General features: G+C 50.8%; 3 protein-coding genes across 8 annotated transcripts in view; 1 reads left to right on the forward strand and 2 right to left on the reverse strand.

Moving 5' to 3' along the window:
- The window catches only part of ndufa13 (NADH:ubiquinone oxidoreductase subunit A13), a 21,270-nt gene continuing 9,504 nt past the window's right edge, over positions 1-11,766 (forward strand). The window contains exons 1-6 of one of the 2 annotated variants that reach the window (XM_030114922.1): positions 1-154; positions 939-1,017; positions 1,088-1,159; positions 1,250-1,319; positions 1,413-1,535; positions 3,115-3,120. In XM_030114922.1, coding sequence (XP_029970782.1) covers positions 61-154; positions 939-1,017; positions 1,088-1,159; positions 1,250-1,319; positions 1,413-1,532 — 435 coding nt within the window. In that variant the 5' untranslated portion in view covers positions 1-60 and the 3' untranslated portion in view covers positions 1,533-1,535; positions 3,115-3,120. Of the gene's footprint in view, positions 155-938; positions 1,018-1,087; positions 1,160-1,249; positions 1,320-1,412; positions 1,583-3,114; positions 3,121-11,766 lie in introns of those variants that run through there. The other variant, XM_030114921.1, reaches the window with a different exon arrangement.
- cirbpa (cold inducible RNA binding protein a) lies at positions 2,916-7,402 on the reverse strand. Of its 4 annotated transcripts, XR_003933430.1 has the most exons (8): positions 7,298-7,402; positions 6,414-6,524; positions 6,237-6,343; positions 5,943-6,081; positions 5,712-5,841; positions 5,574-5,626; positions 3,146-3,244; positions 2,916-3,072 (listed from the first exon to the last, which is right to left on the reverse strand). XR_003933430.1 is itself a non-coding variant. In XM_030114919.1 (7 exons), the coding sequence occupies exons 2-7, from the start codon at positions 6,511-6,513 to the stop codon at positions 4,383-4,385; spliced, it is 537 nt and encodes a 178-aa protein (XP_029970779.1). In that variant the 5' UTR covers positions 6,514-6,524; positions 7,298-7,402; the 3' UTR covers positions 4,072-4,382. The 4 variants fall into 4 exon arrangements, 3 of the variants coding, with proteins under 3 accessions (XP_029970779.1, XP_029970780.1, XP_029970778.1); XM_030114919.1 differs by lacking the exons at positions 2,916-3,072; positions 3,146-3,244 and adding an exon at positions 4,072-4,390; XM_030114920.1 differs by lacking the exons at positions 2,916-3,072; positions 3,146-3,244 and adding an exon at positions 4,094-5,067 and having other exon boundaries at positions 5,964-6,081.
- Positions 8,333-11,766, reverse strand: part of LOC115405349 (midnolin-like) — a 3,898-nt gene continuing 464 nt past the window's right edge. The window contains exons 2-7 of one of the 2 annotated variants that reach the window (XM_030114912.1): positions 11,712-11,766; positions 11,543-11,605; positions 9,934-10,341; positions 9,765-9,855; positions 8,895-9,080; positions 8,333-8,803 (exon numbers count right to left, since the gene is read on the reverse strand). The exon at positions 11,712-11,766 is cut by the window's right edge and continues 33 nt beyond it. In XM_030114912.1, coding sequence (XP_029970772.1) covers positions 8,649-8,803; positions 8,895-9,080; positions 9,765-9,855; positions 9,934-10,341; positions 11,543-11,605; positions 11,712-11,766 — 958 coding nt within the window. In that variant the 3' untranslated portion in view covers positions 8,333-8,648. Of the gene's footprint in view, positions 8,804-8,894; positions 9,081-9,764; positions 10,342-11,542; positions 11,606-11,711 lie in introns of both variants that reach the window. The other variant, XM_030114911.1, reaches the window with a different exon arrangement.

An 11,766-nucleotide genomic window follows, 5' to 3' on the forward strand; every position in this document is an offset into this window, starting at 1 on the left:
GTTCCCCTGCGGTCTGTCATCCTGCAGTTCGCTCCACCGTCGAAGCGGAGCGGGTGGAAGATGTCGGGGTCCAAGGTGAAGCAGGACATGGCTCCTCCGGGGGGCTACAAGCCCTTCGACTACCGGAGGAACCTCCCGAAACGCGGCTTTTCAGGTAGAGACACGTGCCGCTGCTCCCACTGCGGCTCGCGCTCCTTCTGAACTCCGAGCGCCGCGCTGTTTAGAGACACTTCTTCCTCCCTCAGCATGCTAACATGCTAACAGATTAGCACCGGCGGCTAAACGCTCTCTGTGAATGAAGTTTATTCTTATTAATAATTATTCTGTCAGTTTAGAATGGTTTTTAGATTAAGTCATGTTGTAGAAACTTCAGTGATTCATTTACATTGTTGCGTTCGACCCTGAGGAAGTGAAATATTAGGAGCTAACTGAGCTAACCAGGCTAAAAACAATTCAATCGTCTCTGTTTCTGTCCTAATTTTGATTTTCTCCAGAGTATATTTAATTCAGTCTGAATTCAGGTTGAAGATAAATTGATACTGACCTTAGTTTTGAAACGTTTATCCAGGTTTTTTTATTATTCTAAATAAACTTTTCTCTCTCAACTCATCAAACAGGGAGAACTTGTCTGGTTATATGAGCGTTACCTGGATGGAAGGGGATCAGGAGAAGTAGATGATCAATAAATTGTCATTAATCCAGTCATAATGAGCCCAGTTTAAAACTTTGATTCAGCTTTCCATCGTTCTGCTGTCTGAAAGCGACGATCAGCTGAACTACACAGTTCAGAAGGTTTTATTATTCAGGTCTTTAAACAGTACAGGTACTGGGTGCTGATATTGAGCAGTCCAGTTAAATTCCAGCAGTGCTTTTGTTTCTGACGCCTGTCTGTATCTTTTCCTGCTGTTCATTCTGGCTGTCTGGCCTCTGCTCCACAGGGTACAGCATGTTTGGGATCGGCATCGGCGTCATGGTGTTTGGGTACTGGAGGCTCTTCAAGTGGAACCGAGAGAGGAGGTGAGACCTCGGTCTCCGCTGTGTCCACTCAGTCTCAGCTCTTCCACTGACTCTGGCTCTGCCGCTGCAGGCGTCTGCAGATCGAGGATCTGGAGGCCAGGATAGCTCTGATGCCGCTGCTGCAGGCAGAACATGACCGGAGGTGAGCGGAGGCGCTGTGCAGACTCACACCTGCGGCGGCAGCAGGTTGCTTTACCAGAGCTCCCTCTCTCTCTCTCTCTCTCTCCTGCAGGGTCTTACGGATGCTGAGGGAGAACCTGGAGGAGGAGGCAGTCATCATGAAGGATGTGCCCGGCTGGAAGGTGTGTGGCTCTGAAGGGGAGCAGGAGCCAGCTGAGTTCATCTCAGGTGTCATGTAGTCACTTCCTGGTGTGTGTGTGTGTGTGTGTGTGCAGGTGGGAGAGAGCGTCTTCCACACCGACCGCTGGGTCTCGCCTCTGGACGAGGAGCTCTTCAACCTGCGGCCCCGCGAGCAGCTCCTGCAGAAGCAGTTCGGCTTCCTGGGCTACGTCTGACCGGTCCAGCTCGTGAATGTTCATTAAAGTGTTTTTTTTTCTGTACCTCACCTCAGACCAGCTCATCTGTCCTGCAGTCAGAAAACCTCAACATGAAGTCTGGAGTGACTGAGTGAAACGTGATGCACATTCTACTCGGTGTCAGGATTGATAAAGTGAACGCTTGAATGGAGAAAAGAACATTGTGAGTTTTCACTAATGACAAATGTGTTTAGTGGCAGAGAACAGCAGGTTAAACTGAGTGATTCAATGGAAACAAAGCCGAGATCTGTAGAGACGAACTCACTACGTTTATTAATCTTATTCCAGGGGTGTCAAAGACTAATATGGTAACAAATCAACTTGGTCATTTCAATCTTACATCAATACTGGTGTTTGAGTGTAAAGGCTGGTCCATGCTTCACATGTACACGTTTCCGCGTCCGCTTTGAAAGGTCCGCGCACCACCGATGCGGACGCGCTTCCTCCCATGCTACATTTTGAGCTCAGCTGTGCGCGTCTCATGCAGGCGCGGTGATCCACGCAGCCTCGAGAAGCTTTTCCGGCTCTACAGACTGTTTATCTGCTCCTTTATTACGGATTATTTAGAGAAAATTAAGCACATACACTGTCAGTACATTATCTTTAAGTATTAGTTTATTTAGCCTTTTTCTTTTCGGTTTCTGAATCGCGGGGCGGCGCCGGAGCGATTAGTTACTTTTTCACTTCTGTCTGCAGACCTTCTCCTCCCTCCAGACAGTCTCTCTCTCTTTCCACGAGTTTTTCACTCTTTCGGTGTCTTTAGTGGAGCCATCAGGCTGGAGCTCCGTCTACTTTCACTTTTACCGTCATGTTTTGTTTGCTGTGGCGCTCTGGCGCAGGTGCACACTTCCGCGACCTGCGCGCAATGCGTAACGCGGTCTCAATTTCTGGCTGCTGCGCGGACCCTAGCGGACAGGAATTCATGACGATTTTTACGTCACGCGGACCAACGCACAGCGCACACCCACGCGAACATGTGAAGCATGGACGGGCCTTTAGTGGGGTGACTGTCGGTGTAATCAATTTACTGTCTTCATGAAGCTCAGACACATCAGAAACGGCCACTGTCAAACTACACTTTATTTGAACCCAGATTAAAAAATATTCCAACTGTAAATAATCCCAGATTATTCAGTAAATTCACCTCTATAAGCTGCTCTGCTTCTGATCAGTGGAATGACCGACCTCAGAGGTCATAAGGTCAGATGTCTGGAACTATGTTTGAGAATGTTTTCAAAGCAAAGCAGAGCCTTAACTACCAAGCGTAAAATTGTTTTTAATTCTTAGTTAAAATAAGTCTTAATTTGATAAACCCATGTTTCTCCCACTAATCTGTGTCCCATGAAGAAAAACAGCAGCAGCTGGATGTGGTTCAGTTTTTATTTTAATCTGCTTTAGAGAACAGTCAGATTAGGTGACGGTCGCCACTGCGTACTGAGCCCACACACACAGTGAGGACCGGGAGCCTGAGAACATGCGGACCGTGTTCTTTAGCCGGAGCAGCTCCTGCAGGCCGGACCTGAAACAGGAGGAGGACCGTTAGCGGACCGGCAGAAACCAGGACCGGGTCTGACCCCGTCGGCTGAGCTCACCTGACGCCAGGCCGGCGCGGTTCTCTGCCGCCGTGAAGCCGACTGCTTCGGCTGAGGAGATGGGGGGGAAGCCTCCATCAAGCCATCAGAGCCATCAGTCTAGGGAGAAAGACCACATGAATGAAGCCTGGCGGCCCCCGCCGGTCCTACAGCTTAATAAAGAGCATGCAACACTATGAGTCTGCAACTCATGAAACCCAGCTACACACGTCAATTAGGACTGCTGTGGGACAGTACTGCGGCAAATCTGACGGCTAATGCAGTGAAGAGTAGTGAGTGGACTGAGCACAAGGTTACCCGTGAGGCGGACTCAGGTGGAGCAGTACAATCCAGAGGATTAACCCCCCCTCCCCCCTCAATGGACTTTTAAGAATCAGACTCGGGGAAGAGGCCTGGCATGTCTGAAGCAGAGGACTACACACAGCGGCTAACTGGACTGGAAGGTATTCATGAAACAATGAGAACTGAGTTGGAAGGATGTGAGCAAAGCAAAAGGAGATTTTTACCTCACGTGCATTGGCCTACTTTCTCCACATATGACCTAGGCAAGAGAGCAGCTTTCCTCTCTGATGAGCACTTGTTGGTAGGCGCAACACTTCACTCTCCAAGGACTCGTAGCTTTTTGAAGTGGCTGACAGCTCTTGAACGTAATGAAGCATTAACATGACCACAACACCACCTGATGTTCCCCCACCAGCCACTCTGGGGCGCCGTCAAGCCTCGCTAGAGGTTTGAACTAGGTAAACATGGAACAGATTTCACAGGGCCCCAGGGCGTTACTCCCAAGTTAGCTTATCGATCCCACTTTTAGCAAGAGAACAGAGGATTTTGGGCCCGATTGGCGGCGGTCCTGGTGAGACCAGGCCCGTGTGCACGCAGCGTGACGGTACACAGCTCTCACTTTAACTCCCCCCTGTGGTCGTTTGGAAAGGCAAAGGAATCAAAGGGTATTTTCCACAGTCTGTTTTAATAGGCTCCATGAAGCCAAACTGACAAAGAAAAAAAAAAAATAAATCGATCATACAAAGAACATAAAGTACAAAACTGTTCCCGGTTGAGATATTACTTTGGGGAAACGAAGTTACATTTTTCTTCGAACACTGAACAAGATTAGTCCATTTTACAGCACATTTAAAAAAATGCAGATGTTGAGCAGAGCACAGAAGATACCTTGGACGGACTGTAGCATGCTGCTATTTGCAACTTCATGAACAGCCGGCCACTTCAGATGTGTGGTTCACCAGTCTGAAAGGAATTCACTTTTTTGGGAATACGAACATACAGGGCCTCGGCGGAGCCAAGGTTTCGTTTTCAATGTTTAAAAAAAAAAAAAACAAAATTGAGCACTGAATCCCCCCAAAAATGTCGATTTGAGAGTAAAAGGATCCCTTTCCTCACTCAGTGTGAAACCTGGCAGGAGGTAGTTCAGTCGGAGACTGAAAGGGAAGTAAGGAATCAAAAATACAAAACAAGCCCCATTAAAAATCAAAAGCTAGACGAGGAATCCAATCAGGAATCACCTTGAACTCACTGGACAATAAAGCCAACAGAGATGGGGTGGCTGTTGAACGAAAAGCCGGGGGGAGAGCTGTGGTTCCACCCCCAAACTGGGACCGTACAGTACTTAGCGGTTCACACAGGTCTGTCTTTTTGAAGGAATCAAGATGCCCAATCAAGCACGGAAACTTTCAATTCGTAACATGGTTTGTTAAGGAATGACCAAAACTCATGGCTACATTTTTCTTTCTTATTCTTTTTTTTCTTTTTAAACTCTTTAAAGATGCTGAGCTACTACAACAGAACTACAAAAAATAACTAAAGGTCAGCAATAACACGTGGACATTTTTCTTGAGGAGCGCATCTTTGAAATACAGCCAGCCAAGTGATGATCTTGAATCAGGGAGATGTTTACTCGTGTGTAGCTGAGGATAAGAAGTGGGCACACAGGTAAAGACACTGCAAGTTCCAACACCAGAGTTTCACAATATCCCCCTCAACCCACCAGATACGCTACGACAGGAAACCCTCCCTTTGGCTGTTGCTTTAGGCGATGAGAGCTCGATCTCAAAAGATATCTCGTGGCTCAAATTTCTCACCAGTCATTAATTTAAGTCTGGAGTGGGATGTGGGCTCACAAATTTGGACATGGACAATAAAAAGACGTGGAGCAGACTGAAAGGGGCATACACAGCTCAGTCTTCGCATGTTGGGGCTGTGTACCTGTCCTAAACTCAATGTTTGAGGACGTCTCCTCTGACGAGGTGGAGAACAATTCTGAGCCTGCCACCAACCACGGATAATCAATAACGAGATCTTCAGCCATTTATTTTACCCAAATCCGCTGAGACTCACGTTTGTGTAACAGGTTGAAAACAGACAGCCCCAACATAAGCCTAAACACACTGTGCAAATGCAAATGTATACTTACTGTAGCCGTCGTAGTCGCGGTAGGAGTTGCGGTCACTGTTATATCCCTGCCCCCTGTAAAGACAGTAACAATCAATATCCAGTCTCCAGACGGGACTACCCCGCCGCCGTGGAGCGGCTACGTCTCTCTCATTCTGACCTGCTGTCTCTGTAGTTGCCGCTTGAGTATCCTCCGCTCCTGTATCCGCCGCCGCCGCTGCCGCCGCCAAAGCCCCTCTGCTCGCCCCCGAAGCCCCGGTCGTAGCTGTAGCGGTCTCCGTTGTATCCACCTGGGCAGCGACAATCAAACTCACAGGTGAACAAATACCAAAGAACCAGCACTCGAAAACCGCAAACATGCGCTTTTCAGAGTGCAGGTTCTCACCCTCACCTCGCGAGTAACCACCCCCACCTCTTCCGCCGCGGGGTCCGCTGAATCTTCCGCCTCTCGGTCCACCGGAGTTGAATCCTCCCGACCTGCGTCCGGACTTCCCTGCTTCATCCACGCGAATGGCCCGGCCGTCCAGAGTCTGCAACACACACACACACACAACCTTCAATATGAAGCTACACCATAAGGATAATAGAAACACTTCCCCTCATGAGAGTCACACCCCTGTGGACGCTTTGGGTACTGCAGGGTGAATTTTGCTTTACAACAGTTGTAAAGGAGAACCAGCCTCACCTTTCCATTCATGGCCTCCATGGCGTCTTTAGCATCGTCTCTGTTGTCGAACTTCACGAAGCCGAAACCGCGAGACTTCCCCGTCTCCTTGTCTCTGATCACATCCACTGAGGAGGACAAGCACAGATTAACACCAAAATAACCCGGGAGAGCTGCCAGCGGCCACACCATCCCCACCTTTCTCGATGTTGCCGTATTTCGAGAAGGCCGCATTCAAAGACTCCTCGTTGGTCTCGAAGCTCAGACCTCCGATGAACAGCTTACCATCGTCCGCCATGTTTAATAAGACTGGAAGAGATAAACAAACATTAAAAACCGAGTCGGTGCGCCACGGTAACGCGAACGTGTCGAGGCCTGTCCACCCTGCGGAAAGTAGGTCACCGGAGCAGCCACGCCAAAACGCACAAACATGACCTAATTCGAGGGTCGAACCCGGCCAAGGTGCCGCAAACACACATTTACTCATCTCCTGAGTCAATATCCTGGTGACCAGAGAGTCGGATTGGTGTTGGTTGGCCGGATCGGAGCGGACTAGGCCTCAGGCCTGCGCGCATGGTGTCGTTTGTTAGCGGATTAGCTAGCTAGCATTTTTCTCTCGGCGCCATTTTGTAGCGGCGGCGCACTTTGTTTGATTCGGCCTCGGAAACAGCTTCGAGCTGCTCCTCTATAACCTCAATAAACACGTTTTCAGACGGTCCTGGAAATAAACCCGACCCATGACCGAATCTCGAACTGAAAACCACGGAGTTGATATTTGCAGGGGTCGGGCTGCAGCACTTTATTCCAGTCGGCCTCAGAATAAGCTTCAAACTGCTCGTGCCGTTACATAACGGAACCTTCACTCTGGTGCAGTCTGGCCTCCAAATACACACAAAAATCACAAATTTCAGTCTGGAAGAGATCTGTTAATATGGCTCCCTATAGAGCTGCAGCGCCGGGATTTTTCACATTTAAGATGTTTTCCTGCAGCAGGATTAAAGAAAAGAAAAACCTGAGAAAATGTTTCGTGCATTAATAAAACTTCATAAAGAGAAATAAAACCCTGCCGGAGGAACTTTTACCTTTCTGTAGGAGACCAGAGGCTGCTGCGGAGGACCAGGAGGCGCACGGGCTGCTGCTGCAGGACGAATGGAGGAGGAGGGACGGAGTGGTCTGCTTTTCACCGCCTCTTCTTCTGCACAGCGGCGGACGAGCCACAGCGCCCCCTGTTAGCGCCCCGGGGAACTGCACCATAGAGGGACTTCAACAGGAGGGACTGCAGCAGGAGGGACTACACCATGGAGGGACTGCACCAGGAAGCAGAGTTCTGGAGCAGCTGAAGGTGCAGTGAGAGGTTTTTTTGTGAAGATGAGAAAACAGACCATTACAGGAGTCGGTCTGACTTGAGACTCAAACATCAACACATCCTGGTGACCTGAGAGAGAAACAGAGTCTGGATCTGAAGACCGGGGCGGTACACCTGTCAAACGGTCACGCAGGTGTCCCATGGCGAGCTCAGTCGGGACAGAAACCTCCCGTAGAGCAGAAGGGCAGACACTGGCTTGATCTTGATTTTCAGTATGAGTGCAGACCTTGAAAAGCGGGGCCTCACCATCCTTCTCACTTTTTGGGTTTTAAGCAGGAGGTGTCAGAAAAGTTACCACAGGGATAACTGGCTCGTGGCGGCCAAGCGTTCATCCTAAAGCAGAATTCACTAAACGTTGGATTTTTCACCCACTAATAGGGAACGTGAGCTGGTTTAGACCGTGGTGAGACAGGTTAGTTTTACCCTGCTGATGATGTGTTGTAATAGTAATCCTGCTCAGTACTGATCGTCTGGAGACCAGTAAACAGTTTTGTTCTTCGTGTGGAATGAAGCTGAGCTCAGAGTCCAGCATGAAGCCCAGGTTGGTTCTGATGGTTTTAAAGTCAGTTCCTGTCTTTTTAACTTAATGTGTCTGACTGGTAGCTTCTGGAGCGATAGCTCAAACTTTCATGTTCAATTTATTTTCTTGCATCTTTTGAATTGAATATTAAAACTTTGGTGGTATTTCAGTTAAGAGAGACACGACTCCGGTTCTCCTTTATTTCTCAATCCTACATGTTGCATAAGTCAAACATTTCTGTACAGAACTAAAAACACAGAGTACATTCAAGACATTAAGGCTTTGAAATACATTGGAAACACACACAAACATCTTCTGGACAAAACACCACGGTGGACATACATCAGCGCCTCCCTCCTGTGAGTGTGCTACATCCTGTACGAGAGCAGTGCACAGCTACCGTGCTCTGCACCCAGGAAGCCGCCGCACGCTTCAAATGTTTGGCTTGGGGTTTTCTTCTAAATGCACATGGTGTTAAAATACTGAGAAAGGTCAGAGGTCAGCTGGGTTTCCTCACAGTGTGCCAAGCTGGGTCCTGCTGGGAGGACTAGGGACTGTGATGGCGGTGCTGGTACGGGCGGGAGCGTTGGGAAAGTGTCCCGCCGGTCCGTTTGCGGAGGCGCCGCTGACGCAGCAGACGCCGCAGACGCTGCAGCTTCCGCTGCAGCGTCCGATTCTCCTCCGAGGGTGGAGGCGCGCCACCTGCAGGAGACGGCACACACAGCGGACACGGTCAGTCACCGCAGACGCAGGGCCCTGACCCTGATCCTCCAGGGTCACCATCCGGTCTGACCTGGACGCTGCGCCCGCTGCTCCGGCCTCGGGCCGCAGGCTGCAGGCGGGAGGCGTGGAGAGAGGGCGGGCGGGGCCCCCTGGTGGCTGCAGGCGGCTCTGAGGAGGTCGTTGAGGATCTGGAGGATGATGGAGACGCCGCGGCGGGGGTGAGGGGCGCTGCTGGGACTGCAGGGAGCCAGCGTGCCTGAAGGGACAGCCACGGGGAAACGCTCCGTTACCTGATGGGTCGCTCTCAGCCCACGTCTCCACACCTGATCTCACCTGTAACCTCCGCATCGCACTGCTGCAGTGGTTAGCCTTCTGGCATCGTTTGCATGTTCTCCCTGAGTATTGGAGTCCTGCCCTCAGTCCACAATGCTGCTTTTTAATGGGAGACTATAGAATTTCCCTTTGCCAGGAACGTGTGTCTCTCTAGCTTGTGTTATGTCTTTACTTGTTGTTTTGGCCCACGATGCATCAGTGTGAAACATTTTATCAATGAGACACTGAAGCGTTTTCTGATTAAAGAGTCACACTGAAAGATCAGAGTCCGTTTCAACGCTGGTCTCCATCAGTGAACCTCCAACACCACCAGTCCGGACTCGAACCGGGGAGCTACACACTGCACCCTGTCAACCTCAATACAACACAAATAGAGTCTGGTCTGGTTCGATCTGGTCTGTTCTGGTCTTGTCCTGTCTGATCTGGTCCAATCTGGTCCGGTCCGGTCCTGTCCAGTCTGGCCTGATCCGGTCCGACCTGGTCTGCGCTGGTCTGATCTGGTTTGATCTATTCTGATCTGGTCTGGTGCGGTCTGGTCCAGTTTGATCTGGTCTGATCTGGTCTGGTCTGGTCTGGTCTGGTCCAGTCTGGTCCAAACAGGACTCACCAGAGAAGGTTCCAGAGAAGACCCCCGGGGAATGGCTGACGAAGCTCTGGATGACGGCCCCCGGCGGCGGGGCGGGCTCTGCAGAGCCCCCCTGCAGGACACAGCAGGACCCGTCAGCCGTGGGTGGTTCAGGCGTGGGCACTGAGCTGACCAGCAGACTTTCACGGACCTCTGTGACGGTGGAGGCAGCCGCCGGACTCGGGGGTCCGGGGCTCGGGCTGCCCGCCCCGGGCCAACGGAGCGGGGCGGCGGCCGGTCGGGGGGAGGCGGCGCTCGGACAGCCGGGGGGCAAAGACGGCGTGGAGATGAGAGTGTGTGGCGGGCTGGGACAGGTCGCCGCCGGGGCGGCAGCGGGGGCACGGGTGGGGGGCGTCCGGGGTCCCTGCGGGTCCACGCAGACCGGGGGGGTCCTGTCGGTGGAGCGGGACTCGGCAGGGCTCTTCGGGGGCCACGAGTCCCCGACCCGCTGGAGCTCGGTGACGTCCTGAGCGGACAGCTGCAGCTGGACGTACATCATGTGAGAGCCGACCCGGAGGGAGACGGTCAGAGGCGAGCGGCCCGACAGGAAGTCAGCGATCTGGAGGACGGACACACACAGCCTTAGGGGTCCGGGTGGAGGTCTCCGGCCTCCAGTGGCCCATACTGACCTCCCTGCTGATCAGGGGTCAGTATGTTTGGTCTCAGGCTGATTCAGACCTCAGCTGGAAGTTATCTCAAGGGATCAGTGCTTTAAGGAGAACATCCAGGATGTTCAGTCTTCCCACCGAAAGGCAAGATTTGAGGACCGTTATCTGACCTGGGAGCGAGAAACGTTTTCATACATCTTTTCTTCCAGTAGAGTGAGGACTCTCCTTTAGACCGGACCTGCAGTAACATGAGCCGGGATGTTTTTCTGTCTCAACCCAGGAAGTGATACACACACTAATCAACTCACTGCACTCCACCGTGTGTGTGTGGGTGTGTGTGTGTGTGTGTGTGTGTGTGTGTGTGTAATCACAGAAAAAATGCTGAAGGATCTTGAGTGAGCAGGAACCAAAGACAACTCTCCAAAGCGTCTCTGAGGGACTGGATTGATAAACTACATCTTAATTCCAGTCAAAACATTTTAATTACGCTACAAATGAAGCTCTGGACTTTCTGTAACGTTAAAATGTAAAAACTGACTTTAATTGAGGTTGTTTACACTTATATTTTAGATTCAGATGAAATTAGTTTAAAAAAAGAAATTATTCACTGAGGAATGAAGTAGAAATGGATCATTTTGATTCTTTTAAAAGCAGTTGTTTTTCTATTAAACTGTCACGACACCGGCTTCATTCCAGAACGATAAATACAGACAAACTTTAAAAACTAAAGGTTCAGTTCTGTTGACGTCGGTACTAAAGTTTCTAAATGTACCGATCAAAGCCCAGTCCAGGTGAACTGATGAGGAAAACAGAGTAGCTGAGGCATCGTCTCGGGTCACAGTGAAGTTTGCAGCTCGCTGTATTTCCACTCGTACGAAGTGCAAAGACAGCGAGCAGCGTGGAGAACTGGAATGTTCCCGTCTGAACGTGGACCGAGTGGAGCCAGCATCAGGGGGAAGATCTCGATGTCTCTTTATCCATCAACCCCACTCAATCCTCCACCTGGTGGTGATGGCTGGTATTACAAGACGGAAGAGGCTGGGGCCAGTTGAGAGAAAGTGGTTTTGAAAGGTAAACCAGCAGAACCCTCTGAGACAGGTCTGTCTGTGATCTGAACTCAGTCTGAGCCTCATGTGGCTGAAATGAGCGTACCTGAGCGTCGGTTAGACTTTCCAACACGTCCATGGTGGTCCGCTCAGCTCTGGCTGAAGAACACTGTGGGGGTGAAAACAGAATCAGCAGGTGATGCTCGTGTGTCACAGCCTGCAGAGTCCTGCTCAGTCCTGCAGAGTCCTGCAGAGTCCTGCAGAGGGGGACTTACTACCAGACCCGCTTCCACCACCGGGACCAGAGTCAGCCTGCTGCCATCCGTCACG

The sequence above is a fragment of the Salarias fasciatus genome, chromosome 18 (assembly GCF_902148845.1).
Source record: "Salarias fasciatus chromosome 18, fSalaFa1.1, whole genome shotgun sequence".
Taxonomy (NCBI): domain Eukaryota; kingdom Metazoa; phylum Chordata; class Actinopteri; order Blenniiformes; family Blenniidae; genus Salarias; species Salarias fasciatus.

Coding starts and splice junctions, on each gene's coding strand:
- cirbpa (XM_030114918.1), bottom strand. CDS start 6,513: ATGGCGGACGATGGTAAGCTGTTCATCGGAGGTCTGAGCTTCGAGACC. Junction 6,344..6,413: donor ATACGGCAACATCGAGAAAG/GTGGGGATGGTG, acceptor TGTCCTCCTCAG/TGGATGTGATCAGAGACAAG. Junction 6,082..6,236: donor TGGAGGCCATGAATGGAAAG/GTGAGGCTGGTT, acceptor TGTGTGTTGCAG/ACTCTGGACGGCCGGGCCAT.